This window comes from Temnothorax americanus, unplaced genomic scaffold (genome assembly GCF_048541705.1).
Source record: "Temnothorax americanus isolate GAGA-0224 unplaced genomic scaffold, ASM4854170v1 Scaffold177, whole genome shotgun sequence".
In the NCBI taxonomy this organism is placed as follows: Eukaryota; Metazoa; Arthropoda; class Insecta; order Hymenoptera; family Formicidae; genus Temnothorax; species Temnothorax americanus.
In genome coordinates this window covers 6,131-32,132 of record NW_027509315.1, presented here as the reverse complement: position 1 = coordinate 32,132, position 26,002 = coordinate 6,131, and the positions used below count along the sequence as shown (strand labels likewise).

The 26,002-nt window shown below is 39.4% G+C and overlaps 2 protein-coding genes and 2 long non-coding RNA genes across 9 annotated transcripts; 2 read left to right on the top strand and 2 right to left on the bottom strand.

The window, feature by feature from the left end:
* Positions 1-674: 674 nt before the first annotated feature.
* LOC143896062 (uncharacterized) lies at positions 675-1,406 on the bottom strand. The gene has a single exon (XM_077403610.1). The coding sequence runs from the start codon at positions 1,404-1,406 to the stop codon at positions 675-677; it is 732 nt and encodes a 243-aa protein (XP_077259736.1).
* A 1,536-nt stretch (positions 1,407-2,942) lies between these two features.
* Positions 2,943-5,870, bottom strand: LOC143896061 (uncharacterized). The gene is made up of 3 exons (XR_013256547.1): positions 5,732-5,870; positions 5,311-5,609; positions 2,943-4,553 (listed from the first exon to the last, which is right to left on the bottom strand). It is a non-coding gene; the product is annotated as an uncharacterized LOC143896061 (long non-coding RNA).
* Positions 5,871-6,368: 498 nt separating this feature from the next.
* On the top strand, positions 6,369-8,151 carry LOC143896060 (uncharacterized). The gene is made up of 5 exons (XR_013256546.1): positions 6,369-6,497; positions 6,567-6,844; positions 6,956-7,351; positions 7,463-7,859; positions 7,971-8,151. It is a non-coding gene; the product is annotated as an uncharacterized LOC143896060 (long non-coding RNA).
* Positions 8,152-8,319: 168 nt separating this feature from the next.
* Positions 8,320-13,463, top strand: LOC143896057 (DNA polymerase alpha catalytic subunit-like). 6 transcript variants are annotated; one of them, XM_077403608.1, is made up of 10 exons: positions 8,320-8,361; positions 8,465-9,134; positions 9,446-9,482; positions 9,556-10,677; positions 10,784-10,962; positions 11,852-12,037; positions 12,113-12,247; positions 12,319-12,502; positions 12,573-12,813; positions 12,895-13,462. In XM_077403608.1, exons 8-10 carry the CDS (start codon positions 12,395-12,397, stop codon positions 12,900-12,902), a joined length of 357 nt encoding a protein of 118 aa, XP_077259734.1. In that variant the 5' UTR covers positions 8,320-8,361; positions 8,465-9,134; positions 9,446-9,482; positions 9,556-10,677; positions 10,784-10,962; positions 11,852-12,037; positions 12,113-12,247; positions 12,319-12,394; the 3' UTR covers positions 12,903-13,462. The 6 variants fall into 6 exon arrangements, 2 of the variants coding, with proteins under 2 accessions (XP_077259734.1, XP_077259735.1); XM_077403609.1 differs by having other exon boundaries at positions 8,328-8,361; positions 12,568-12,813; positions 12,895-13,463; XR_013256543.1 differs by having other exon boundaries at positions 8,339-8,361; positions 12,895-13,458.
* The last annotated feature ends 12,539 nt before the right edge of the window (positions 13,464-26,002 follow it).

The window sequence follows — 26,002 nt, the reverse complement described above, 5'->3', positions numbered from 1 at the left end:
AAATTAACCACGAAAACAGTTAGCTTACATCGAAAGCTTTCAAAAACTATAAAATAAAGTATATTTTTCTTTAATACTTTTCGAGAAGAAGAAAACGTTGCATGAAAATGGCATGGGGCATGTAAAGATGTAATGCGCCAGAACGGCCCCGTTTCTCAGCACCGCCGCCTCCTTTACAACAAATCTCATCCCGACGACAAAACTTTGCAGGTCGACGAACGTTGGTACGGGCATGAAGAGATATCTCTCTTTCTTCGACGCGTGAATCGAGAGGAATGACGCGCGTTTCGCAACACTCTGATTTTTATATCCTGCTCCCCTTTTTCCCCTCTCATAAATTTGTATCGGGAGTTAAAGAGAGAGAAAATTTTCGTCGACGTTGCCGCGAACACTCAGACTATTTTGCGCACTACGTTGGTCAACGGATTGTACTCGATCACGCGATCGTGTATGATGAGACAGTACGCGGAGGTATTCGGCGGTACGTTTTTCATGCAATCGAATTCTAGTCTGACATCCACGGTGGCGTTTTTGACGGATTCGTTTTGTCGAGAGCAATCGATGATCACGAACGGGCCGTTACGTAGAAAAGTCGAAACGGTGAGACTCGGCTCGAAATATTCGTATCCGTAATAGCCCTTGCAGAAACGCGCGTACATATCGTACAGAATCGCCTATCTGTGTTTACCAAAGTCCAAATTCAAATCGTCGTACGGATAGACTTCAGAGTTTAGGTAGAGTTTCACGTTAGTCAATTTGCAGTCGTCGAATCGGCTCGTGTCCGCGGACATGACGTTCTTCCGACCCGTTTGCAGAGCGAAGACGACGTATCGCGGTTTCTCGAGCTGAGTCGCGGTCTTAATGGCCCACGAGTGCTTAGTCGTGTTCTGCAACAGGGGATACTTGTACAGATCCCACGAACGGAAACCCATACTTAGATATCGTCCGTTTTCCAAGGTGCGCAGCATCGACAGCTTGTTGACCTCGCTCAATACCACGTGAGGCATTCGCCACTGTATCTTGAGTAGTTTGACAGTAGGCTCCAACGCGAGACTTCCCATCAGACAATTGTTGTCGGTGCGCGATTGTATCAAGATTAATTCGTGACGAGCGTTGATCACCACGCGTTTGTAATCTTTGCAAAATCCCAGTAACAGGTTGAGCGGTACGCAGAAATTGAAGTATCCGTTCGCGTTATTATGTGGTTCCCAGCCCGCGTTTCGCAGGATCACGCTTCTGTCGGACGATACCGTTACGTAGTTCTTGAGTGTGCTGGTTATTCCTACGTTTCTGCAATGATCAATCTCCACACCGTCGAGCTCGTATCGAATTTTATCGGAGAAGCCTTCACTGGCGCACAGTACAATTGCGCACGTTGCAATTGCACACAGTACTATTGGACACATAAAGTCGCGCACCGTACAATCGCGCACAGTTCGTTTGGACACATTTCATTAGCGCACAGTACAATTGGACACCGTTGCTTTTGGACACAACACATATTATTAACTTATTTAAATAAATAAACGTATGTGTGTGTGTGTGTGTGTGTGTGTGTGTTGGATTGGACACGGTTTTCGCGTACCGTTACAATCGCGCACCGTTACAATCGCGCACCGTTACAATCGCGCACCGTTACAATCGCGCACTGTACAATCGCGCACCGTACAATTGCGCACCGTACAATCGCGCACCGTTTAATCGCGCACAGTTAGATCAAGCGTATCTTAAATATTCATACGTTATGACTGGATACATCTGAGAAACGGCAATGAAGTGTAAAGCAAAACTGGAGAATAATATAATGTAATTATTAATAATTATATTATATTGTTCCGTATAAGTTTGCCTTGCATACCACCGTTTTGACAGATTTACTAACCTCTCGTAATGTGTCAGCGTAATAATTTATTTTTATTTCAGAAACATGCTTCTTTGAGCTTTATGTCGAATGCAATGTCAGTAAGTATTGTGTATTTTTATATTTCGTAAAAATACAAGAATGCAGTTCAATAACATTCCTAGCAATATTCGAAGAAGTATTAAATTCCTTATTTTCAGTGATGAATTATATTCTATATTTATGTTATAGATAGCATATCACGGTGTTTTGTGCAGCATCTTCATCAGTGCTGAGATGGAAAAAGTTTACTTACAATACAAATTGCTGTTTCCGTGTCCTTCAGGTAAGTTGCTAATTAATAAACTATTCGTACGTATATACTGCAATACGTATACTCATGAGATTTGACATTTCTACTAAAGAGTTTTTCTGTATACGAATTTATAATATACAATACTATTTATTAACATTTTTAAACGCCAATTTCAGGTATAAGAGAACTGAGAGCCGCATATTATACGCATCTATAGCAATTTGCACAGCAGGCCTGTTATCGAGCACTAAAAAAAAAATTCATTAACAAAACACGAGATTCTTTTAAGCGAGAGTTGATTATAATTTTCTCCGCTATTAGAATCCTGTGAAATGTTATGAAAACATCAACGATCATCTTTTATCTTCCTGACTTTTTGGGAAATTGAAGCTTTACTCTCAAAGCGTGTTTGTACAATGCCATTTATTGTCCATCACAAGCAGTCAAAACAAGAATCTACAAAAAGCAACATTATGTATTAAATATATATATATATATATACAATAAATGACGTAAATAAATTAAAAGTTTATTTACACATAATTGTATTCTTTTAATCATAATGATCATTTATATATGAACCTCTGTTTCTTGATAGTTAAACTACACAATTTCTAGTGTATATACATTAAAAGAGAATGATTCAAATGTTTAGAATATCAAAATGGACTGTTATTCAAATAATCATTATAATCAAAAAATTTTATCGATCGGATGATATATGATAGATACTAAACTGGATTGTAAATCGCTGTATAAACGTAATCTATGATAATTGTAAAATGGTAATGATAATGGTTTCTTATTAAAACACGTTTTTTTTCTTTACAATTTATATCTTTATTGAACATTTTTATAAAATGTACTTATCGTGTTGTATAATGTATACGGCGAAACGTTAGAAAAATAATATCACATGGCAGCGCATTATACATTTATACATATACTTATGTATCTATACATAGGAAGACTATCAAATTATCTTTGGTCATGTATCTCTTGCACAAAAGGTAAAATCTATGTATTTAATTACAATGAGCTGCATATATTACGCATAAACAACTTCAGGAACTAGAACATTCATTTACATTTTGAAAGGTATTTAATTGTTATAAAAATAAAATAGAAAAAGATGAAAAAAAATGTCTTCCGCTTTGAACTAACTTACAGGAAAATAAAAATAATTTTAAACAAAAGATCTGCATTTCTGTGTCGCACTGACAACGAATTTACATTTATAACGTCGTTAGTTCTCGTCTCTTTGTAGACTATTTGATAAAGACAATTACATATAAAAGAACTAGTTTAAACTCATGTGGACACGCCATAGTATATAACTGCAGTTCTTATAATAAAGACGAAACTGAAATATATAAGTATAATTGCAAAAATATGAATGTCACAATAAAAACAATACCAATATAAAAAATGCTTTCTTATGCTAAGACATTTCAGAAGCAGACAGCTTCTTACGGGTTTTCTAACTCTAAAATACTTTTCACAAATATAATATTGCATACCGAACATCGATAACGTTCCAAACGTTTGATGCATTAAGGAGGTTCGATGGCTTCATCGGAGGGAGTAGTGGGACGCGGGGGTTCTGGAAACAGCGCACTAGCGTTTGAAGTAGTGGGAATGAAAGGGATTGCTCTGATTGGTCGCCGCGTGCGTATAATGCGTGCTGCTGTTCACGTCGTTCACGACCGTGGCAGTCTAGCAGACGAAAAATCAAGCAATTTATGCTTTAATAATTAATTTTTCTACGAAATGTGCGGTAACCTTCCCCTTTCTTTCGCTCATTTATTTGTAAATTATTAAGTTACATGTGCATATTTTTCTTTCCTTATCATTTGCATTTTTTCTTGCACTTATTTCATTCTGAAGGTATATGCAATATATCATTTCCCATAAAAACCTATGTTAAAAATGCAGCCAATTTCATGAAATTTTAATATGTTGTTTTGGAATGCAAAATAGAATTATGTGAATTTTTTGGGAATTTTTTACCGTCCCGTTTTGAAAAAAATCTAATCCAAAAATTGTACTTTTTAAGTTTTTGGAGTAGATTTTTTTCAAAACGGGACGGTGAAAAATTCTTAAAAAATTCACATAATTCTATTTTGCATTCCAGAACAACATATTAAAATTTCATGAAACTCTCTGCATTTTGTTGTAGCCATCGAACCTCCTTAAACGCAACAGCAAAATGACCACGGAGTACAAAAATACAAGAGGGTTTTTATTAAACTTGACATTTTGAATTATTTAGCTTTTGTAATGCTTGCCGTCCATTTGTCTGCAGCTGTTGATCAATTCTAGGTAAAACCAATTTTGGAAACTTCGTCATATCAATACTCCGCTCAGGTATGCTTCCGTGTTCATTGTAAGAGTTTTCTATAAGTAAGAAATAATGCAACAATTAGTATACAAAATTTTGTCTAATGCAATAGCATACTAAACTTGAAAGAAAAGTGGAATTTGAAAATTAAGTTGTAAAAAATTAAAAAATGGAAATATCTATAAAAATAAAAAAATAAAACTATGTAGTCGACTACACAAAGGTATTTGCGTGTGTTTTTTCTATTAAACAATTTTAATATATATATATTCTATAAAATATATTAAAGAGAAAAAAAAGAAAAATTATGGCATAAGTAAGCTTTTGTGTTTGACCTGATTCGCACTATTTAAGAGTATAATTTTTTTCAAGTTATTGCAGAAGAAGAAGGGCCATGTGTATTTTACAAGTTTCCTATCTGCATGTCTCAAAAAATTGAAGATACGTATAAAAAATTTGGAAACTTATATCTTCTATTGTATAAACTGATTCTACACTTTAATATATATTGAATCAAGAATATAAAAACTTTGGTCTTTTTCAAAAAGTTATTCCACTAATATTTAGAAAATTAGTTTTTATTTATATGTACAAAGACTAAATTTAATTATAAATACAGACTGAATTTGTGAGATTGAAAAATACTTGACGTTTTCGGATATTCGACTTTCTCTTTACAAGAACTATGTACTAGTAATAATGAAGAAAGTGATTTAAGAAAAACTTAATAATGCGTGCTACGTAATTTCACTAGATTTAAAATATCTGAAATTTGTGTATGCTAAGACATTTCAGAAGCAGACAGGTTCTTACGGTTTTCTAACTATAAGACAAGTTTCATAAGTAGTATTGCATATCGGACATCACTTATGTTCCAAACGTTCGATACATTCAATGCAACAGGCGAGATGACCACAAGGTACAAAAATATGTGTTCGCGCATTTGTAGTAACACAGCGTGCAGATATCTTCGGTAGACTTCTCTGTTGATACATTCTGACTGTCTTGAAGATCCCAATTTACAATGTGGAATGGAAGTTCTTCACAGGCATTACTGTCATCCGAATACCAATATCTATAATCGTCACCAGGCACCTCATATATTGCTTCATCTGTGAAGAGAAAACGGAAATAAAATTTTTAATATTGCTTATATGTCTCTGTGCAAAAAGAAATAACTTTAATTTTACAATTTACAGCAGTGTTGTGTACTACTAAATGGTGATAAGATTACCTCGTATTTGAGTTTCAAGTCTTCAGCTTTTGTAATGCTTGCCGTCCATTTGTCTCCAGCTGTCGATTAATTTTACGTAAAACCAATTTTGGTAACTTCGTCACATCAATGTTCCGTACATGCATGTTTCCGTGTTTATTGTAAGAGTTTTCTATTAATAAGAAATAATTCAATAATTAGTATAAAACATTTTTTCATGCAATAATATCCACTTTTAAAAAAGGCGTGTTAACTGAGTGAATTTCGTTTGTATCAAAAAATTGAAGCCTCTTTTCCGCGATGCCGATTGGTTATCTCGATTGATTGCCGCGCCATAGCTTTGCTTCATCCCGTTAGGGACTGTCATCGCGAAGTGTGGCGAGTTTCGTGCGTGTAGTGCGTCTGAGTGCGTCGTGTGTGTCGTGATGTGACAGCTCGCGTCGTGTCGCGAGGTTAATATTATTTCACTTTTCCGCGATGCCGATTGGTTCTCTTGCTGGGCTTACTTCATTTGCAGCTGTCATTGTATATTTTGACAGTTGTGTGTATCAAAGGTTAATATATAGTAATAGCATAATGTTAAAGCTAAATAGCGCGCGCGAAGCGCGCGTCTGTAGTGTCTAGTCTATCCATCCATCCATAATAAAAAAAGTCATGTTTACCGAGAAGTGAGCTTTGCGAGTCGAATATCTCGCACGTAGTGTTGCCGCTTTTCCGCGTGCGTGATTGGCCGGTCGAAGCCGAATGTGATCGCGGGAGATCGCGGCGAGCTTCGTGCGTGTGTGTCGTGAGTGTCGTGAAATCGTGATGTGACAGCTCGCGTCGTGTCGTTAGGAGGTTAATAATAATATTATAGAGAGCGAAGGGTTGATGATGATGATTAACGGCGAACTGGTAAAAGTAGATCAATTTCGGAGAGAAGAAATAATAAATTGCACATGTGGTTTTATGGAAGAGGACGGTTTAATGATCTCTGTCTCTGCTGGCAACATGGACATTGTAATTTTATTGAAAAGGAAAAGGATGTTTCTGAGAAATATACATTTGTTACATATGTCAAAATCCATGTCGACTACGGCCGTCTAAGAAATAATATCACGATAAGGATTGGATCATGGAAGGAAAATTGTCAAGGTAATTTATTTATTAATATATTTACGTTTATATTTAGATTGTGCGTGTGGTTATAATTATTTATATATAGTAATCTGTTTATATGTTATTTATTGATTTTTTAATTTGCAGCTTGTCTAACCTAACTCGAAATCATCAGTATAAGATAAATCAAAGGATTGCAATGTTGAAGCGTTCTTATGACTTGGTTGCTGCACTTTTACAAATTCAATAACTTCTTCATTGGCTGTGCGTAAAAATCAACGTGGCACATTAAGTTATAAAGTTATATACGTCTGCCTTCTTGGAAAAGTTTTTTTGTCTGCATTATAACGACTAATTATGGAAGAGGACGGTTTAATGATCTCTGTCTCTGCTGGCAACATGGACATTGTAATTTTATTGAAAAGGAAAAGGATGTTTCTGAGAAATATACATTTGTTACATATGTCAAAATCCATGTCGACTACGGCCGTCTAAGAAATAATATCACGATAAGGATTGGATCATGGAAGGAAAATTGTCAAGGTAATTTATTTATTAATATATTTACGTTTATATTTAGATTGTGCGTGTGGTTATAATTATTTATATATAGTAATCTGTTTATATGTTATTTATTGATTTTTTAATTTGCAGCTTGTCTAACCTAACTCGAAATCATCAGTATAAGATAAATCAAAGGATTGCAATGTTGAAGCGTTCTTATGACTTGGTTGCTGCACTTTTACAAATTCAATAACTTCTTCATTGGCTGTGCGTAAAAATCAACGTGGCACATTAAGTTATAAAGTTATATACGTCTGCCTTCTTGGAAAAGTTTTTTTGTCTGCATTATAACGACTAATTATGGAAGAGGACGGTTTAATGATCTCTGTCTCTGCTGGCAACATGGACATTGTAATTTTATTGAAACGGGAAAGGATGTTTCTGAGAAATATACATTTGTTACATATGTCAAAATCCATGTCGACTACGGCCGTCTAAGAAATATTATTACGATCAGGACTGGATTATTGGAAGGAAAATTGTCAAGGTAATTTATTTATTAATATATTTACATTTATATTTAGATTGTGCGTATGGTTATAATTATTTATATATAGTAATCTGTTTATATGTTATTTATTGATTTTTTAATTTGCAGCTTGTCTAACCTAACTCGAAATCATCAGTATAAGATAAATCAAAGGATTGCAATGTTGAAGCGTTCTTATGACTTGGTTGCTGCACTTTTACAAATTCAATAACTTCTTCATTGTCTGTGCGTAAAAATCAACGTGGCACATTAAGTTATAAAGTTATATACGTCTGCCTTCTTGGAAAAGCTTTTTGTCTGCATTATAACGACTAATTATGGAAGAGGACGGTTTAATGATCTCTGTCTCTGCTGGCAACATGGACATTGTAATTTTATTGAAAAGGAAAAGAATGTTTCTGAGAAATATACATTTGTTACATATGTCAATCCATGTCGATACGGCCGTCTAGAAATATATTACGATCAGGACTGGATTATTGGAAGGAAAATTGTCAAGGTAATTTATTTATTAATATTTACTTTAATTTAGATTGTGCGTATGGTTATCATATTTATAATAGTAATCTGTTATATGTTATTATTGATTTTTTAATTTGCAGCTTGTCTAACCTAACTCGAAATCATCAGTATAAGATAAATCAAAGGATTGCAATGTTGAAGCGTTCTTATGACTTGGTTGCTGCACTTTTACAAATTCAATAACTTCTTCATTGTCTGTGCGTTAAAATCAACGTGGCACATTAAGTTATAAAGTTATATACGTCTGCCTTCTTGGAAAAGTTTTTTTGTCTGCATTATAACGACTAATTATGGAAGAGGACGGTTTAATGATCTCTGTCTCTGCTGGCAATATGGACATTGTAATTTTATTGAAAAAGGAAAAGGATGTTCCTGAATGTGGAACGCTTCCACATTGACATATGTAACTGCAAACGTATGTAGTATTTCTTGTGACATGCTATACGTTATCAAAGATAAAGCATTAAAAATTGATGACTACGATTGCTTCATGCAACATTTCTTATGGTTTACGGAGAACATCATGTTGTTCTCTATAGTTACAACCATAATCTCTTGTGTGTTTTATCTCTAAATGGTATGTATTCTAAAGATTGTCTGAAAATAAGGTATGTGGTATTCCAGAATCATTAGATTTGTATAAAAATAATATCTGTCTAAATTTGAATCTTTTTACAGGAAACTTTATGTTTTGGTTATCCAGTAGAACATGTAGTTTCTTCTCCCGATGCAAATACAGCTTACATAAAAGTAAGAGATCAAATATTTAAATACACAAGAAACGGAAAACTTGAACAGACAAATATAACGTTAAACGAACAGTGTGATCAAATAGAAGTTATACGAATTGATATCAAAAGATATTATCCTTGCTCTGTCTTCTGGAAAATAGTTTCTTGGTCGACGGAAAAGAAATTGCTAAAAATATTACAAGTTTTTACGTACATTCTGATTTTTTGTTTCTTACGACACTGCAATGTACATTGATTTGTGTCTTATTGAACAAAGTTAATATAAAGCAGCTAAATGATTAAGCAGCTAAACGTGATTTAACTAACCAGCTCTGGGATTTAAATATGAACGAGATTTTATTTGCGGGTAAATACATACTTTTTATAATCTTTTTTTTTGTATACCGCATATTTTTCTGACTTTAAATATATCGTTACAGATACATCAGGTACCTACATCAGACGACTCGAAAAAGGTTCTCGTATAATAACGGCGATACCGCACGACTCAAAAATAATTTTATAACTGCCTAGAGGAAATTTAGAATGTATACAGCCAAGGGCATTATCGGTGCATATAGTAAAATGTTACCTGAATAACTGTGATTATTTGACGGCACTTGCTATAATGACTAAACAACGTATAAACTTGAATTTATCATACGACCACGATCCACAATTATTTCTGGATAATGTGAAAAAGTTCCTAGAAGATCTTGTACAGCATAAGAAGTTAAATTGGTTGAATCTGTTTTTGTCAGAATTACAAAATGTCGATGTCACCCGTACAATGTACGCGTTTTGTTATGTGGATGGCCCTGTCAAATCTGACACTAGAAGTAACAAAATACAATTAATAAGGTAGACGAAATCTGTAAATTATTAAGAGATGCCATGGAGAAATATCAAGTTGCGGATAACTTAATACAACCAATATTGATAAGCTTGGTGAAAAATTAACAAAGACAAGGATTGGGAAAATACACTTAGTAAAATAAAGCAAGTGAAAATGTTGGAGGATTCACAGAGATCAGAGTTACATGATCCTACCGTATCCACTTATGAAGCGTTAAAGTGTTCACTGCATTTCGTCACTATCGATACGTTATATGATGTTTCATTAGGCATGTATGATTTAGAACTCGCAATGTTTATAGCGTTTGAATCATCGAAAGAAGATCCCAAAGAATATATTCTATTCTTGAATAATTTGAAAAAATTGGACCCAAATTACATGAAGTATTCTATTAATATGCATCTTAAACGTTACGAATTAGCGTTAAAATATTTGTCTAAAGATTCAACTAACAATAAGTTTGAGGAATTATTAAATTTGATACGTAGTCATAAATTATACCAGGCGGCAATAAAATTGTTTGAGAAGAATACTATAGAGTATAAAAAGGTGGCTGAAGTTTATGGAGAATTTTTGTCAAGTGAAGGAAAATATGTGGAAGCTGGTTTTATAGAAGTGGCGATCTTGACAAAGTTGTAGAAACATTTAGAATGTTAAATGATAATTGGGAGAATATAATCGCAATATCAAAAGAGATGAAACTACGGTAAAGATATACAATTTTTTTTCGTATATGCATGAAAGAATATTATCCTATCATCGTTAGAATTAATTACATATGCTTCTATACACATAAGAATTAATTTTTTCAGCCCAGCAAATTCATACAAACTTCATAAGACACTGGTTGAACGTTTGAAAGCAGAGCGGAAATATAAACATGCAGCTATAGTATTAAAAGAATATCTAAATGATGCTGAAGAAGCAGTTGCGCTATTATATGAGGGGAGATTTTGGAAATATGCAATACGATCGTGTTTATTTTTCTGAGGTATATATATATATATATATATATACTTTTTTTTAAAAGAAATTAATCTTTCTTAACTATATAGATAAAAAAGATAGTAGAAATAGAGTTTATGCTTTCTTTAAAGCAGAAAATAATTGGTACATTGAAAAGTTTACATAAATACAAAGTATAATAATAGCATATAATTGAAGTAAAGCCCTTTGCACAATAGGCGATAGTGACAACGATAAAATTGCCGACAAAGCTATACCTTTGTTGGCAACTTTGTCGCTGTCACTATCATCATCGCTATCGCCTATTGTGCAAGGCGTCAGACTATTATAGGACAGGTTGCCGTTATATTGTATTATTACAGTAATTTCTTGTACTTTTACGTCATTACGCATGATCATGTACGTCTATATCATGTCAGTATGATAGACACTCTAACCACGCAACTATTAATTTTAGTACTTAATAATTTTTTATCTAATTGAGAATGACAATTTTAACTTATAGATTTATTCATGTTTTACGCACCAAAATACACAAAATTAAAATTTTAGCCAAATCGGTGAGGAAGCTTCTTTCCTTAAAAAAAGTATAAAATAAAAAAAAAAATTTTAATAGAACCGACTTCAAAAAGCTCTAAAAAATAAAAAATAGAATTTTTATATATTTTTTTAAATTTTTTCTTATTTTTTACAGTTCTTTTAAAGTCAGTTCTATCTTTCTTTCAGTTTTTGAGCAATTTTTTAAATTTTAATTGTTTTTTGCATTTTTTAAAATAGATTTATATATCAATTGCTATGTGACATAACAGTCACGTGTAAAATTTAATTTTATAGTAAAAAATTAAATATAATTTATTTTTAACCGACTTCAATACGGATGGGTTCATAACAACTTAATTTTGACAAATATTTAGGTATTAAAAAGATGAAGGAACACGAATGTAAAGAGATCACGTCAGCGGAAACTCCATCGTTCTTCAATACAGTGGACAAAGTACTAAATCTAATGCATGTGACGTTAAAAGAAGCAAAATACATTATGACTATAGTGATGGATCTCAATGTTATATCGCTCGCGCTTCAAATCATTTGTTTAGCAGGTACATTCATTATATTTCTTATTTCACTTATAAAATATAATAATGCAATTATAATTAAATAATGAATGAATATAGGTAACATTTTATCAAGGACGCTATTAGGCAGAAGAGCGGAGAGAAACGAATATGCATGTAACAACAGATATTCGTTTAATTTGAAAGATTACATAACGCTGGATAAGAAAATTGAAAAGAAAGGGCGAGGCGATGGTGAGATCTCAATATATTTTTATATATTGTCGTTATTACGAAACTAGATATATGTTAGATGGCACGCGTAGGAAAAAAGCTGCGGCGTATGCTGGAGGCCTCGTACTTGATCCGAAGAAAGGTTTCTATGACAAGCTGGGACTGCTGATGGGCTTCAATTTTTGGTATTGTACAAGATGTATTAATCCGAGTATTATACAAGAGTACAATTTGTGTTTTACCATCGTGCCCAGTGCGGCGTATGCTGACGTCGAGGTAATTTTCTTATATACAAACAATATCATGAAGTAAATATCTGGACTAAAATATAATTTACACAGTGCAGCAATTAAATATTCTCGAGTTAAATCTGGAGTCAGGTATGATCCCGACGGAGATTCACAAATTAGTCAAAAGCAGACAGCAGATCAAGCAACTCATGAAAGCGCCGAATTTATTGCCGGAACAGAAAATGGATTACCATATCAGGCAAATGGCGTTGAACTTCACAGCCAATTTCATGCATGGATGCTTGGGGGCGATGCATTATCGATTTTACGCTAAAGGTCTCGCCGCTCTGATAACAGGTAAGACGCGAAATATTGCATATTTAAAACGCCTATAACATGAAGCATAATATATTATATAATACAATTTTTTTTACATAGGGCTTTAGCCTAGGAGGAGGACGAGGATAAAGCGAAGAGGAAGGAGCAATGTAAAGAACGCAAAGAAAAAGAACGAGAAAAGAAACGTGACGAAGATGATGGCAAAGGAAAGTGGGAAACCGTTAAAGGCGGCGTGGCTATTCCCTTCGAGAAACCGAAGATGTTCGTCAAGGACGTAGAAATTAATATTGGTGCGGTGTTGAAGAAACTTTCTGAGATAATTGCAGCTTTACTATACTAAGTTATAAAATAGATATGATTAATTGTTTTAAATTGATTATCAACATTTATTAAAAATTAGTTATATCATGCAATTTAAAACAGTTTGTTTCTTCTTTCGGATATGATAACAACTAATCAGACGTGTCTTATGCATTTTGCAAAATCACATGGTGATTTTGTTGATGCAATATATCGACACTTAATAAAATAGCTATCATTTTATCTGAATATTCTTATGGCAGCCAAAAAATTGAGATATCCCCCAACTTGCTTGTTTCAGATACATTTATATTGATGTAATTTGTGCATAATTCAAGAATAAAACATTTCTGTACATAAATTGACAATTGGTACGATAAATCTTTCCTTTAATATAAATAAAGCGACATATTTTACTTTCTTGTAAAATTATAGGAATAGTATCTTTCCCTCCTCCTCTCTTTCTCTCTACCTCTCTCGCTCACTTAATAATTACACGCCCGGGGGTATACTCAAGTAGTTAGATTGAATTATTTCAATTAAACTTGTTTAATTATAATTTTATATATTTTATTTTTAGTTGTTTACGTGTATCGAGAAGTGAGCGTTTCGATTCAAATATCTCGCGTCGTAGTGTTGTCGCTTTTTGATTGGTCGGTCGAAGCCGGCGATCGCGGGATCGCGGCGACTTTCGCGAGTTTCGCGCCTGTGCGTCGTGTGATATCGTGATGTGATCGCGTCGTGTCGTGAGGTTAATATTGACGTGATCTCTCATTATTAATTACAATTGTTTAATTTCGAATTTCGGTTGCGTCTTTACTCAAAAATCGAAGTGCTACGAAGTTATGGGTGTCACAAGAGGCGAAATATCAGTAGGTCGCCGGAGATAGGTAATGACAGTCGTGATCGTTACTATGTTTAGGCGGGCGTTACTTCTGTAGTAATTTACGATAATTAACTCGTTTACGCGGGATGAATTATTATCAGTTACTACAGAATCCTCATTTACGTGGAGGATTATCATATAAGTTACAGAAGTAAAGCTCGCGTAAACGTAGTATATGACAGATAGTGTGTGTGTATGTACGTAAACGCGTGCGTGCGTGCGTGCGTGCGTGCGTGCGTGCGCGCGTGCGTGCGTGCGTGCGTGCGTGCGTGCGTGCGTGCGTGCGTGCGTGCGTGCGTGCGTGCGTGCGTGCGTGCGTGCGTGCGTGCGTGCGTGCGTGCGTGCGTGCGTGCGTGCGTGCGTGCGTGCGTGCGTGCGTGCGTGCGTGCGTGCGTGCGTGCGTGCGTGCGTGCGTGCGTGCGTGCGTGCGTGCGTGCGTGCGTGCGTGCGTGCGTGCGTGCGTGCGTGCGTGCGTGCGTGCGTGCGTGCGTGCGTGCGTGCGTGCGTGCGTGCGTGCGTGCGTGCGTGCGTGCGTGCGTGCGTGCGTGCGTGCGTGCGTGCGTGCGTGCGTGCGTGCGTGCGTGCGTGCGTGCGTGCGTGCGTGCGTGCGTGCGTGCGTGCGTGCGTGCGTGCGTGCGTGCGTGCGTGCGTGCGTGCGTGCGTGCGTGCGTGCGTGCGTGCGTGCGTGCGTGCGTGCGTGCGTGCGTGCGTGCGTGCGTGCGTGCGTGCGTGCGTGCGTGCGTGCGTGCGTGCGTGCGTGCGTGCGTGCGTGCGTGCGTGCGTGCGTGCGTGCGTGCGTGCGTGCGTGCGTGCGTGCGTGCGTGCGTGCGTGCGTGCGTGCGTGCGTGCGTGCGTGCGTGCGTGCGTGCGTGCGTGCGTGCGTGCGTGCGTGCGTGCGTGCGTGCGTGCGTGCGTGCGTGCGTGCGTGCGTGCGTGCGTGCGTGCGTGCGTGCGTGCGTGCGTGCGTGCGTGCGTGCGTGCGTGCGTGCGTGCGTGCGTGCGTGCGTGCGTGCGTGCGTGCGTGCGTGCGTGCGTGCGTGCGTGCGTGCGTGCGTGCGTGCGTGCGTGCGTGCGTGCGTGCGTGCGTGCGTGCGTGCGTGCGTGCGTGCGTGCGTGCGTGCGTGCGTGCGTGCGTGCGTGCGTGCGTGCGTGCGTGCGTGCGTGCGTGCGTGCGTGCGTGCGTGCGTGCGTGCGTGCGTGCGTGCGTGCGTGCGTGCGTGCGTGCGTGCGTGCGTGCGTGCGTGCGTGCGTGCGTGCGTGCGTGCGTGCGTGCGTGCGTGCGTGCGTGCGTGCGTGCGTGCGTGCGTGCGTGCGTGCGTGCGTGCGTGCGTGCGTGCGTGCGTGCGTGCGTGCGTGCGTGCGTGCGTGCGTGCGTGCGTGCGTGCGTGCGTGCGTGCGTGCGTGCGTGCGTGCGTGCGTGCGTGCGTGCGTGCGTGCGTGCGTGCGTGCGTGCGTGCGTGCGTGCGTGCGTGCGTGCGTGCGTGCGTGCGTGCGTGCGTGCGTGCGTGCGTGCGTGCGTGCGTGCGTGCGTGCGTGCGTGCGTGCGTGCGTGCGTGCGTGCGTGCGTGCGTGCGTGCGTGCGTGCGTGCGTGCGTGCGTGCGTGCGTGCGTGCGTGCGTGCGTGCGTGCGTGCGTGCGTGCGTGCGTGCGTGCGTGCGTGCGTGCGTGCGTGCGTGCGTGCGTGCGTGCGTGCGTGCGTGCGTGCGTGCGTGCGTGCGTGCGTGCGTGCGTGCGTGCGTGCGTGCGTGCGTGCGTGCGTGCGTGCGTGCGTGCGTGCGTGCGTGCGTGCGTGCGTGCGTGCGTGCGTGCGTGCGTGCGTGCGTGCGTGCGTGCGTGCGTGCGTGCGTGCGTGCGTGCGTGCGTGCGTGCGTGCGTGCGTGCGTGCGTGCGTGCGTGCGTGCGTGCGTGCGTGCGTGCGTGCGTGCGTGCGTGCGTGCGTGCGTGCGTGCGTGCGTGCGTGCGTGCGTGCGTGCGTGCGTGCGTGCGTGCGTGCGTGCGTGCGTGCGTGCGTGCGTGCGTGCGTGCGTGCGTGCGTGCGTGCGTGCGTGCGTGCGTGCGTGCGTGCGTGCGTGCGTGCGTGCGTGCGTGCGTGCGTGCGTGCGTGCGTGCGTGCGTGCGTGCGTGCGTGCGTGCGTGCGTGCGTGCGTGCGTGCGTGCGTGCGTGCGTGCGTGCGTGCGTGCGTGCGTGCGTGCGTGCGTGCGTGCGTGCGTGCGTGCGTGCGTGCGTGCGTGCGTGCGTGCGTGCGTGCGTGCGTGCGTGCGTGCGTGCGTGCGTGCGTGCGTGCGTGCGTGCGTGCGTGCGTGCGTGCGTGCGTGCGTGCGTGCGTGCGTGCGTGCGTGCGTGCGTGCGTGCGTGCGTGCGTGCGTGCGTGCGTGCGTGCGTGCGTGCGTGCGTGCGTGCGTGCGTGCGTGCGTGCGTGCGTGCGTGCGTGCGTGCGTGCGTGCGTGCGTGCGTGCGTGCGTGCGTGCGTGCGTGCGTGCGTGAGCGTGCGCGTGCGTGCGTGCGTGCGTGCGTGCGTGCGTGCGTGCGTGCGTGCGTGCGTGCGTGCGTGTGTGTGTGTGTGTGTGCGCGTGCGTGTGTGTGTGTGCGTGTGTGTGCGTGTGTGTGCGTGTGTGTGTGCGTGTCCGGAGTTTGATCAAAATAACTATTTATAAATCTTTCTGTTCATTGTTGCATTGCAGAAGACTACAATCGATGGCGAAGATGACAGTGAAAGCGAATCTGATTGGAGCAGCGATTCAGACAGTGAGAGCACAAGTAACGATGACCACTATCAAAATATTCGCGTTTCATCAAAAAGTACGTTCTCTCAACCTATAAAATTGAGTAAAATTATTTTCTACATAATGAAAAATAATAAATTTAACGATATATTTTATGACACCATAATTTTTTTTTTTTTTACATAAGAGCCTAGGAGGAGGTCGATTAACCTCGCGACACGACTCGAGCTATTACATCTCGATCACACGACGCACACGCACACATGACGAAGGCAAATATCAAAATATTCGCGTTTATTGTTCCACCCAAATGCTCAGAAAAGAAAGATGTATTTTGTTAACGTACCTTTTATACTATTCGGATAGTATCGATATTTTATGCTGCTTAGAAACAAGTAAAAAGTATTTTAAGACACTTGTATCGTTTCCAAATTATAAAAACTTGTGTTTAGATTACAGATTTACGTTTTGGGTACTGGCGTATCTATTTCGTTGTAAATTTATCATTATGAAAAGATGATCGGTAGTAAATGAGAAATATGTGAATTAAAAATAGTAGCTAGGCAATATATACTTCTACCCTCTGAGCGAATTGCGGGGTTCGGGGGGGGGGAAGGTTCCCCGCGGGGGGAACGCCATAAGAGATGGGCGAGGGGGGTCCGGGAGGAGCAGGTGGTGGGGGTAAGAGTGGGGGAAAAAAGGAGTGGGGACGGACGAGGAGTTGGGGAAGAATTCCACTTCTGGCCTCAGGTACTCTGGAGGGGAGCGGGGAAGGGGGGTACCGCGATACCGACGGTGCGCGAGTTGGGAGCGTCGTCGATCGCGGCGAGGCGCGTACTGTCGCCCGGGTCGGACGTGGTTTCCGGCCGCCCGTTTTTTTTAAACGGCGAAAATCGCGAGTCGTCTTCCCGCGAGAGGGAGCGTCGATCGCGCGCTTCTTCGCTCCGACGGGCCGGACGCGGTTTTCCGACGTATCGAGAGAGATCGAGAGAGACGATACCGCTCTCTTCGTTCACCCCGAACCGTTACGTTTCGCTAATAATATTTTTTTATCGCGCGTCTGAACTCGTTCAAGGTCACTTTCGACGTCGCGTTCTCCCGCGAGGGGGAGCGTCGATCGCGCGCTTCTTCGCTCCGACGGGACGGACGCGGTTTTCCGACGTATCGAGAGAGATCGAGAGAGAGAGACGATACCGCTCTCCTCGTTCACCCCGAACCGTTACGTTTCGCTAATAATATTTTTTTTATCGCGCGTCCGAACTCGTTCAAGGTCACTTTCGACGTCGCGTCCTCCCGCGAGGGGGAGCGTCGATCGCGCGCTTCTTTGCCCCGAAGGGCCGGACGCGGTTTTCCGACGTATCGAGAGAGAGACCGAGAGAGACGATACCGCTCTCTTCGTCCACCCCGAACCGTACGTTTCGCGAATAATAGTTTTTTATCGCGCGTCCGAACTCGCGTTCAAGGTCGCTGTCGACGTCACATCCTCCTTTTGTTTTTCTCATCTCGAGCGACGCGGCGAGCAATTGTCGTTTTTTTTCCGGGAAAGAGTTTATCTCTGGGTATGGAAAACCAAAACGTTGAGATAACGAACGCGTATAAAAAGAGTTTTGCTCGCGACGGCGCGGCATACGGTGACGCGGATTGACAAATGTATCGTGACAGAGCGGTGCGAACCGATCGGAACGGGAATAAGTTGTTTTTTAATGCGGTATGAGCGACGAGTACGCGGAACTTTGTAAGCCAACGTTCAATCCTGAAATCAGGAAACCGATCGTGAAAATCAGCGAACCGTTCGTGAGGAACGAGGATCCGTCCCCGAGGGACTGGGATCCGTCCCCGAGGAACGGGGGTCCGCGACGCGTCGACTTAACGAGATATATGATTCGTCGTGAAATTGGAATCGCCGATCTCCGATCTCAGCGGAGTTTTCTCGATCCTCATAATTACGCTGAAACATTTTTTTGGCGGACTGTAGATGGAAATGTGTATTTAGATTTCGACATGTTAATGGTGCAATTTTAGCATCAGCGACACGTATTTGAGAAATGAACGATCGCCGCGATCACTCGTCCGCGGAATCGGACGTCGACTTATTCTGTCGCGAGCCCATGCCAAAGTTTTCGTCCGAATCGGACGACGAATCGGCGAGAGTCGACGAATCGGCGAGGGTCGACGCGTCGTCAAACGCACGCGCTTCGGTGGTGAGAGAAGACGCGCGATGGAATCTGGCTACCCATCATCTGCGAAGGGAAATTGGAGCGCGAAGTATTCGCGAGCGAGAGTGGATAGAGACGACGATGGCAAACTCCGCTAGGGCTAACGATTATATGCGCCGCCTACCCGTCGAGTATTATCTTTATTGCAAGACGTTGTACGGAGGAGAGGTGATACGTAGGATTCAAACCTATAGGTCTCGTCGTCTCTTCGCTCGAGTGAGATTCAACGTTCCCGAGGGCGAACCCTTCTGGATGCGATGTGGAACGAGTGCGACGAGTTGCTCGACGCGGACGGGTACCGCGCGTGGACACGGCGATGCGACGAGTGTCTCCGACTCCTGCGGGAGGAGTGTCGAGTCAAACGCTCCGGGAGGCGAGGAAATACGGGAGCCGTTATCAGAGCGGCGGCTCTAATAGCGCGATTGGAAGGTTCAAGGGAGGATCTGCGTCGACGATTCGAACGCGCCGTGGGTGGAAGGATTTTCGTGGTTCGAGATCGATACGGCGTTCCGACGCCGCGTACTGATCGGCGCTGTGACGAACTCGACGTACATCGAACCCGCGCGATTTCTCGAAGACGCGAAGGGCACCGTGCTTGAAAAAAAAATATCGCTCACAAGTTTTTTTATAAATTGGATAAATAAACATATAGATACGCGCATGTGTATCTCGAGACAAAATATATGTTATTTCATACTTATTTTCTTTATTCGTATCTTATAAAATAAATATATACAAAATATATTATAGAAAAATGAGCGTCGATGTCAATTTTTTTCCTATTTCTATGTGTTCTATCCCACCTACGTTTTTTCTCTCGATCTTACTCGCGTTTTCTCATACGCATGTTCTCTCAAATCCCATTTATTGTATAGTAAAAATCAATTCCGATGAATGTGTACAATTTTTTATTAAGGTAGTTCGATGATGAAACAACTTTTTTGCCAAATAATAATATGTTTTATATCGAAAGAACTTTCATGAATCGCTTAAACCCAGAAAAAAGATAATTCACTTTCAAATTAAGTGATTTTAATGATTTTAACATTGGTCTAATAGGAAAAAAGAGGTATTTTCCTATGAATAATACAAGTCTGCGAAAAAATCTTTTGCCAAGAATGTTCAAACGATATATATCGATGAAGAGAGGACGCAATGAGAAAAATCTATAGTTGAAGATGAACACGATCCACCGTACAGTTTTTAATTAATGTTGAAAACTAGTCAAGCGACGCGTTAACATACTTTATTTTAATCTGTTTTAGGCAAATATATTTACAACCTAAAAAATTACTACTGGGAATGGTCTTTTTTTTTACGTTGTTATTTAGATAAATCTTCTTGACATCTCTGCGCTCCCTACTGCATTATTTCTTTTTATTTTTTTTAAGTTTCTTACGGCCGGGGCTGCCTTATATTCCCAATTTTATTACCACACACGTATATACATTTTATACAATACAAAATAACACATTGCATTCATGCATTGTTTTTTAAATATTATTTAAATACAATAATATTTTAAAAAGCTTACTTTATCTTACCTATATTTGAATGATTTGAAGATAACGAAGGATCATCTATATTTATAGACGAGGAAGAAATCTATATTGAAGAGTCAGAGGATTTTTCCAGATCATTTCTGTTTATGAAAACGTTATATGGATAAATTAGCTTCTAATTATTATACAAAATTAAGACAATATAAATATAGAACATGAAAATATATATAAAATTTAATGATACTCTATGATTAATAATACAATCGAATACGAAATAATTATCAGCCACATTTTATCAAACAATTTCTTTCTTTTCTATACATATATATATATGGTATGTATGTGTGTGTGTGTGTGTGTGTAAAATGTAAAATCACATGTAAGAATGTTAATATGTATCGAAAGGTGATTATATTAGGGCCCGTATAAATAAATATCACGCTTCGATATATAGTTAGATTATTACATTCTTATGATGCAATTTTCAAATAATATTAACAGTTACCTAGTCTCGCTATGATCCTGCAGTTGTTCGCTACGATTTATCGGATCATTCTTATTCCTTATCATACAATGTATAGCCTTAAAATGTTTATTTAACGAACTCGTCGAATATTCGAGAGAAAAATGCTGCTTGGGACAGAACTGATCCGCGGGGGACACAGTTGACAGTATGTTAAAAATCGCAAGGATCCCTGCATCAGTCCTGTGCAAGAAGACACCGATTGAATTTCCAATAGCATGTACGTAAAGTCCTGCTGTCACGAGCCAAAATAGGCACAGCTGCTGCCTATAGTATGCCAGAAAAAATTTTCTATGTCCAGAAGCATATTAAATACGACTGAGAAGACGGTCGAAATGCTGATATGCCTCAAGTGACATTAGAGGAGATCAGTCAAAAGAAAACAGAAGAGATTGCAAGTAAAATAAAATAAATGATGAACAAAGAAACGATGCCGCGCACAGTGGGTCCAAAATCGATTTTAGCCGTCCAAAAAATCTGAACTTCCTAGAATATTTATATTTTATAATAAAATTTATGATAGATATTTTACATATATTTGCGGAAGTGTTCAGTCACATTTCACTTGTATTATTTAATATTTTTATGATAAAATATGTAAATATACAATATGAATGAGAATGAAGTATGACGTTATTGACAATAATTTTTCTTTCCTTAGCATTACCCATGAATAACGACAAGGACGTAGAAAGAAAATGTAAGCCCCCATTTTTTCGTTTTTTTGTTGATTTTAGTTTTTATATTTTTTGTTGGTTTATATTTTTTATTTTTTTGTTGGTTTTATTTTTTATTTGCTATTTGGTTTTAATATCTTGTTTAATTTTTATATTTGGTTGATTTCTCTTTTTATTATAAATATTTTTACAGTTTTGTCCCATTCATTATAGACTTAGTTTTCATCATTATTATCGTTATCATCATTATCCGACTCATTTTCCTTAATGACATCAGGTGTTTCAGTAGGTTTAAAAACGTCTGCAGAAATAGCGCCACTTTTTGGGAACAAGTTCGTCATAAGAGATGTATGTAAGGATCAGACGAAACAGCAATCTTTTAATAAATCCTCATTTGTTGCTACACGCGAACATTTTCTCGTGTGGTGCTCTCTGAAGTATCGACAAATCCTTATGTGCTTGTGCTTCTTGAGCTTCTTCAGATAAGAGTCCAAGTGGAAGAATGGCTGTCGATACAATCATCTCGCCATGATCTAATAATTTTATGTACAGTTGGGGGCATTTGTACCAATCATAAACCTTCCTGTACAGGTCTGCAGTTTCCTTACAATATTCGCCGAATTTAATGAATCGATCTCAAAACCGCAAGAATGGCTTTCATAAAGTAGAAACCGAATGGATAGGCCATTATCATTCCGGTAATTTCACTGGACATTGTTTGGATTTTCAAAGAATCTACGGGCAGTATTGCCGTCATTCGTGTTTCCACTACCTTGTTTTGGAAGATCTACGATTAATCCCAATTGCTGTCGGAGCTGATGTTGAATGAATTTTTTTTGTTTTCTCAAATTCCAATTTATCGGTACCTGTAATTCGCCATTTTTTCAATGTGAGTCTGTATGCAATATGAATGAGACACTCGAAACATCTTATCAAACAATGAAGTGGAGAGATACCAAATGACAGAGCAGATTCATCTATTGTGACGACTAGTCAGGTTAAACGTTTCAGATCTTTAGGTGTTGCTTTACAAATGTAACATTTCATACTGGAACTGTCATTCAATGCATTCCACACCTTTCCGTCTGCCATTGTTAATAACATTTTGAAATATATTACGATTTCGAATGTTCTCTCAATTTTAGTGGAAATAACTGGGTTATCTGTGAAGTCACGTACTCTTCTTCACTTTTATAACGGCCGCAGTTTCTTTCAGAAACTGAAAACGCAAAGGCCTACAATATCTCACTGAAGATGGACGAGGATTGCTCCACAATACAGACATTTTTTCCATTTGGAGATGTATATCTGAGCTGCAATGGAACAAGCCATGTCGCGAAAAGATTATGATCTGAAACTGCCAAACCAGAAGAAGCGTTTTGCTTATACTGAGATTGTCCAGATGAACCATCAAAGCCCCATTTCACAATTAATTCGAGTACTGATATACCCGATGATATTAAAACTGGCTCACATGCTTTAAGTAAACGAAAAGTCGTATGATTCAGAAGAGACTGCAAAGGAACTTCTGCAGAAGTATCAGTAACTTTTATTCCGATAGCATCGCTTCTTTGCCTCAAATATTTGTTTATAACTGGGATAACAAATCACTTCCCATCTCTTTTGCCTGCGAACGGATTAAATTATATTGGGATTTTGTTAGTTTCCCTTCTATTAATAATGATAATGCCTGATCTTCCGAATATTGACATTTTCAGGTTGTTTTTTAACAGAGGCAGATGATACAGTATCAGCAATACAACCAGCAACTTCTCTTTTACCCATCTTATATAAACCCATAGTTACAGTCGATGTGATTTCTTCGAAAGGATGAGATGCTAACAATTTCGAACATCTTCGTCTTTTCGTTCTTTCACTTGCATCTTCGAATGGAACTTTTGGACGCCCACGTTTATCAGAGGAAATAGATTCCCTAACTTTATTCTTATTAATAGAAAGTAATGAATTTGGAATGACCAATTCTTTGTCTAAACCATGACTTGTATTTTTTGATGAATTCATGCGAATTTCTTCGGAATTTTGATTTTCTTTGCATAATCTTATTAAGAAAGAGATGAATAAAATTATTTAAATCTTTCTCACAATCAGTAGAAAGCAAACATTTCGAAAGACCTAATTTATTCAAAATAAAATCTTCAAGAAATTTGACACGAGAAGACAGATCGACATTTTCCATTGCTTCATATACTTGAAGTCGCGTAAGAGAAACCATGTTTCGTCCGTACTGTACACTCAAAAGAATGAATAATAAGAAAAATAAGAATTTCCTGAAAAATAAGAATTTTAACCTAAAAAATAAGAATTTTTAACCTGAAAAAGAATAATAAACGTGGGTGAGTATGTCCTGACTCCTTAGAAGGATCGCTGGAAAAACCGTGCTGAGCGGCCCTAGTTATAGGAATCGATGTTGAATTTTAATTACGAGAAAGAATACTGGCGATGCGCCGCGTAGCGGCGCGACATGGCATTTGCGCCACGCGTAGCAATACAGAATCTGTTGTATCTTGAGAATCGCTGGGAATCGCGTGTTCTCGTATTGTATATCAGTTCTTATGAGTATACACCTTATGTAGGAGAAGCCCCATCGTGGAAGTCGATGGAAGTTTTTTTCTACAACATGATATGTGGTCTATTTTGAATTATATAAAGTGGTTGTAGAAATTTAAAAACTAAATTAATTTGAATTAATTTAAGAATGATATCAGTGGTTTTTTAGAGGCTCACATGTTGATAAATTATAAGAAAAAATGTTTTATTAGTCACTTCAACAATAACTTAAAATAATCGCTATATATTTGGATTACTTATTTGAATTGCTTAAGTGAGCTATGCAATACACTTAGTTCGATCATGAATTTTCTTCTCAAACAATGGCATATTTTATTAAAACTTTTATTTTTGCGTGCATTTGTTTAATAGGAAACAAGAAAATCACATAATTCCTTAAAATTTTATAGTTTATTTATATCATTTTTGGCCGGCTAAAATCGATTTGGACCCACTGGGCCGCGTAGCAAAAGAATCGCAAATTGATACGCACACAACATTTAAATGAAGAGGAGAAGAAGACCATTATAGAAATTTGCCGAGATTTTAGCGACGTATTGCATCTGGAAGGAGAAGCACTGACATGCACTGATATCGTCGCGCAATAAAATTCCAACAAAGGCGGGCAGCATACCGGTCAACGTTCGACCGTACCGATTGCCAGAAAAACATAAGGAAGAAGTAAATAGGCAAGTAAAAGAGACGTTGAAAAATAAGATTATTAGGCCTAGCACGAGCTCGGCGTGGAATGCGCCGTTGCTAGTTGTGCCGAAGAAAAAAGACGCATCCGAAAACAAAAATTAAGAGTGGTGATAGATTTTCGGTATGTAAATGATCTAACAATGGGAGATTCTTTCCCACTGCCCAACATAACCGATATTTTAGACCAATTAGGAAATGCAAAATATTTCACCACGTTAGATCTCGCATCAGGATACCATCAAATTCCGATGGAAGGAAGAAGACAAAGAAAAAACTGCTTTTCCTACACAGTACGGGCATTACGAATACAACCGAATGCCCTTCGGATTAAAAAATGAACCATCAACATTTCAAAGAGCAATAACAGCCGTATTAGCAGAATTAATAGGATTACAATGTCTAGTATATTTGGACATATGGAGCAAGTCTACACAAAACATAATAAAGATTAATCGAAGTATTAAGAAGACTGAGAAAATATAATTTGAAATTACAGCCCGATAAATGCGAATTCCTTCGAAAAGAAGTGACGTACCTCGGACATGTAATAACGGAAAACGGAATTTTATCCGATCCTTCAAAATTAGAAGCAGTAAAAGCAACCCAACACCAGCAAAAATAAAAGATATTCAGGCATATTCAGGCCTTCATTGGATTAGCCGGATATTACCGAAGATTTATTAAAGATTTCTCAGCGATTGCCAAGCCACTTACGAAACTAACCAAAAAAAATATCGAATTCGAGTGGGCGGCAGAACAACAAAACACATTTAAAATACTTAAAGAAAAATTAACTACAGCACCAGTATTAAAATACCCGGATTTCTCTCAAGAATTTATAGTGACTACCGACGCTTCAGATTACGCAATCGGAGCTATACTGTCACAAGGAAAGATAGGTCAAAATCAACCCGTAGCTTATGCGAGCAGAGTACTATTTAAAACCGAGCAAAATTATACAATACTAAAGAAAGAATTTCTAGCGATAATATGGGCGGTAAAACACTTCCGACCGTACGTTTATGGAACGAAATTTAAAAGTGACAGACCATAGGTAGTCTCTTAAGTTTTATTCGTCGAAGGCAACATGAATGTCATATATCCCACCC